General features: G+C 44.0%; 1 protein-coding gene across 13 annotated transcripts in view; it reads right to left on the bottom strand.

Annotated features, from left to right (window-relative positions):
• Positions 1-97: 97 nt before the first annotated feature.
• The window catches only part of WRN (WRN RecQ like helicase), a 47,227-nt gene continuing 43,539 nt past the window's right edge, over positions 98-3,785 (bottom strand). For 11 of the 13 annotated variants that reach the window (XM_037392985.1, XM_037392993.1, XM_037393067.1 and 8 more), the window contains 3 exons: positions 2,771-2,842; positions 2,066-2,230; positions 98-421 (listed from right to left, as the gene is read on the bottom strand). In XM_037392985.1, the coding sequence (XP_037248882.1) occupies positions 299-421; positions 2,066-2,230; positions 2,771-2,842 (360 nt within the window). In that variant the 3' untranslated portion in view covers positions 98-298. The remainder of the gene's footprint in view (positions 422-2,065; positions 2,231-2,770; positions 2,843-3,785) is intronic. The other 2 variants (XM_037393018.1, XM_037393035.1) reach the window with 1 other exon arrangement.

Genomic DNA, 3,785 nt, shown 5'->3' with positions numbered 1-3,785 from the left:
CCGCCGCCACCGCGGCCCGCCCCGGAAATGGGATCGGCGTTGCCGTGGCGACGCGCCGGCCTGTCAACCCGCGGCGACACCGAGAGGGGGCGGCTTGTTTATTTATTTATTTATAATAACAACAAATTTCACACAGTGAAAAGCATAAACGTCCCTCTCACGCGGAAGGTAAGAGAGGAGGCAGTAGCAGGAAGGAAAGGTAAAGCACAGGCAAGGTACAGGCGGGAAGTAGTGCTCTGTACCGAAAACACTCTTTATAGAGGGAGATAAGGTAAAGAAATAATACTCAGTTCTATATTCAACTAAAAATCCCTTTTCTGGTGTCCGCTCTGGCTTTCTTGGTCTGGGTGACAGGTGGAACCTCTGCCGCTGAGCTTCCAAACCATGCCGGTACCTTCCTCTTAAAAGGCGGATGTGAGCTCTGGAAGAAGAAAACATGAAAAAAAGTACAGAGTTAGAGGCTGGCTACTTCATACAGTTCTGCTTCCCACAGTCATACTTATCAGGAGTCAAACTGTCTACATTATTAGCAGAAGGCTTACAACTCCCTTAAATGCAACACCTTCTTCAAGTAATTGAGAGACTGAGTTAAGCTACAGCAGTGGGAAGAACGAAGGGTGGGAAACATTTGACCTGCAAAGCAGCATGCTGGCACACCTCTAGGTATTATACTGGCCTTCAGGAATTGCCTGTGAAAAAAAAAAAAATAATCCACCAGCCAACCCCAAACTGTCAAGACAAATAAAAGCAGCCCAGCTCCTCAGTGTGTGACCTGTGAAAGAATACAGCCCAAGGCAGGGGATCAAAGTGGATGCCCCAAACCGATGAAATATCAGCAGTACCTGGTACCTCCCTGCAATTACTACTTGAGGAAAAAAAAAAAACAAAAAACCCACAAAACCAAAACAAACTGAAACCTCCAAACACAGCTGTGGGTGCCTGTCACCAACTGGGCAAGGCATCTTCTGCAGGACTCACTCAAGGTTTACATTCCCCTACGAGTCTGAACATAACAGCGCTCCCCCTGAACTTTGGGTTCATCTCTTGCTCTGTGGTGGAAGAGATGCCATGGCCACACTAAGCCATGAATTCCTGTAAGAGCTTACAGCTAGGAGACAAGTGGGTTTCTGCTCATCCTTCAGCTACTGGTTTTTAAATAACAGAAGAACCAATCTCTATCAAAATGTTCATCTAGAGATGAACAGACTGCTGGCAAGCTGCCTTTGGGAAACACATCAGGAGAAGAGATCTATAGCCAGGAGAGAGGTTGCTTCAGCGCTTGCATCAAAAGGTATGCACACAATTCCAGAGCTCCCAGCCCAAGCTTGGGCAAAGCAGGAAGGGTGCAGGGACCATTATACTGATCCTGCTTTGTTCTGGTGTCACAAAAAAGGGGCTTTACTTCAAAATTATGTTCTGAAAGTTCTCTGAGGCTATTGCCAGCAACCAAAAAGATTATGACATAATGTGTTTAGTGTTTCAGGTAAGATAGCTACTGTGCTATTGAGGAATTATACTACTTAACGCTGACCAGACCATGAATAATGATTTGTCTGCATTGTTTTGCACTTGCATCAACACCCCAGCTTCAAAGTGAAGCAAGTTGTACAGCAAGTAGTGCTGGTCAGAGTGAGACAAGCTCCCTTTAGAAAAAACACTGTATTTTTGCTCATACAACTTGTGTTTATATAAACACCAGTGCAAAAATCCTTAATGTGGTCAGCATACAACTTCACACAACCTGAAAGAGGACAGGGAGCCAAGCGCCTCTCAAAGTGCTGGAAGCATCTCCACTAGGGGGCTCACAAGATGTACTGGAGAAAAAAAAAAATTCTGTAGCAGGCTGATGCTGTGAAAGTGGTAGATCCAGGCTTAGCAAGGGCAACACAAGCACCATGCTGTCACTACATCAAGGATATTAACAAGAAAAGTTGCCTGGCAATCCAGGCCAAGGTTTTAGGCATAGTAAAGAACCCAGATAGGAAGTTGGATTTTGGTTTGTTAAAGATCAACACCCAAAACATCAGGTCTGGGCTCTGCTCCTGGCACAGTTACAGACACTCACCTTTGGCTGAGAGTCAGAAAACAGTTCCTCCTCAACAGGACTGAGGGCAGGCTGATGACTGGAGGCCAGAGTGATGGGCTTTGGGCTGCCTGTTGCCCCGCTGCTACCCGGCTGGCTGTCATCCATGTGCTGCGCAGCCTTCCCATAGGACAGTGAGGAAGCAGGCTATTACATGTATCACAGCATTAAAGCTTAAGTCTGTGCAAACCAGATTTGATGCAAAGGCTGCATTTTGGAGGGGTTTTTTTTGTAGAAGTTAATGAGTAATTATAAACAGAGTTGCAACACCTATGCTTAATGAGATCACTAGCCATTTCTTACCCATTTCACCACAATAAAATTTGAGCAAGTGAAACACATCCATTTCAAACACAAGGGAACCGGAACTTGGGCTTTTTTGTGGTGTCTTTTTTTTTTTTTTAGTGAAGAATACTTTCTCCATCCTGGTGGCTCTGAGAACTTGAAATACATGCTTCTGACTCAGAAGTGCTGTGTTTTCAAATGTGTTTTTACAGCAAAGGTGCCAGTTTGAAATGGCACAGTGGGCACATATATTAACTTCTAATCTCTATATAATGCCTGCTGGTCATAGGTTGCAACAGCCAAGCTGAGATTTTTGGATCAAGTACATATCTCTGTGTTACCAAGAGCATAGCTAATGGCAAGTCTACTGCATGCTTTATTACAGTAAGAACATCTGTTTACCGAAGCCAAAGGCACTGCTTGCAGATGGGTTTTCTCAGCTCCTTCCTTCAATGTCGCATTGATCAAATTACCCTGTAAAAGTAGCGGTAATGTAAGGTTGTTAAAAATGCAAGAACATTCATTAGCAGATTTAAAAGCTGTTTCCTACAGGGAATTATTAGAACCAGGATATCTTCTGAAGGAGAAGTAAATAAAGACTATTTGGATTAGCTTGTGGATTTGCAGCCTACTCATTTGTATAATATAAATTTGATTTCTAATAGCATGTCATTCCTGTTACTAGCTCCAGCAGCTAACAGTAGCAGAAAAGAAAGTGTAATTAGAACTCAAACAATTGGACTGCCAAAAAGTCAACTTCAGGAAAGAGAAGGCTCAGATACAGATATAGTAGGAAAAAACAGCACTCAGGGATACAAGAAACAATCAAGCTGGCGAAATGGCAAGGTTTGAGAAGTTGTGTGAGCCAGAGTTCAAGAAATCAACCACAAGCCCTGTAAGGAACAGACATGAAATCCTAGCACAGGCAGCAAAAGTCTGTAGAGTTTGGAATTTCCCCCAGGAGCTACTCAGTGCAGGGTGGCCTTTTGTACAAGGTGCTGAACTGGGACTTGGGACACACCAAGGCCAGCTGAGGGCTCAGAACACTAGCCTGTCCTTTCTCAAAGAGCAACAAAGAGCTCCTTATTTCCTGAAATTTCTCCTCAATGAGTCAGACTTATGGCATGACACTTTCTTTTTTATCACAGCTACACCCAGCAGTTTCAAGCAAGAGAGGAAGCCATGAAAGACTGAGACATTTCTAGTAGGCATTACCTGTGGCTTTTTCACACTCTCAGCTTTCCTACTATCTTAGAGCTTTCTGCAGAGGAAGAGAATCACTTTTCTCACATCAGGTTGGTGATCAGGTACCAATGCAGAGAAGCAAGGCAAGGGCAGAACATAGACTTTGTGGCTATGAAGGATCCAGCTTACCAAAGGCTTCCATACTGGCGAGAACTTGGAATATTCACCTTTT

Source organism: Falco rusticolus, chromosome 1 (assembly GCF_015220075.1).
Source record: "Falco rusticolus isolate bFalRus1 chromosome 1, bFalRus1.pri, whole genome shotgun sequence".
NCBI classification, from domain to species: domain Eukaryota; kingdom Metazoa; phylum Chordata; class Aves; order Falconiformes; family Falconidae; genus Falco; species Falco rusticolus.
The sequence above is the reverse complement of the archived record's forward strand: the minus strand, read 5'-3'. Positions and strand labels throughout refer to the sequence as shown.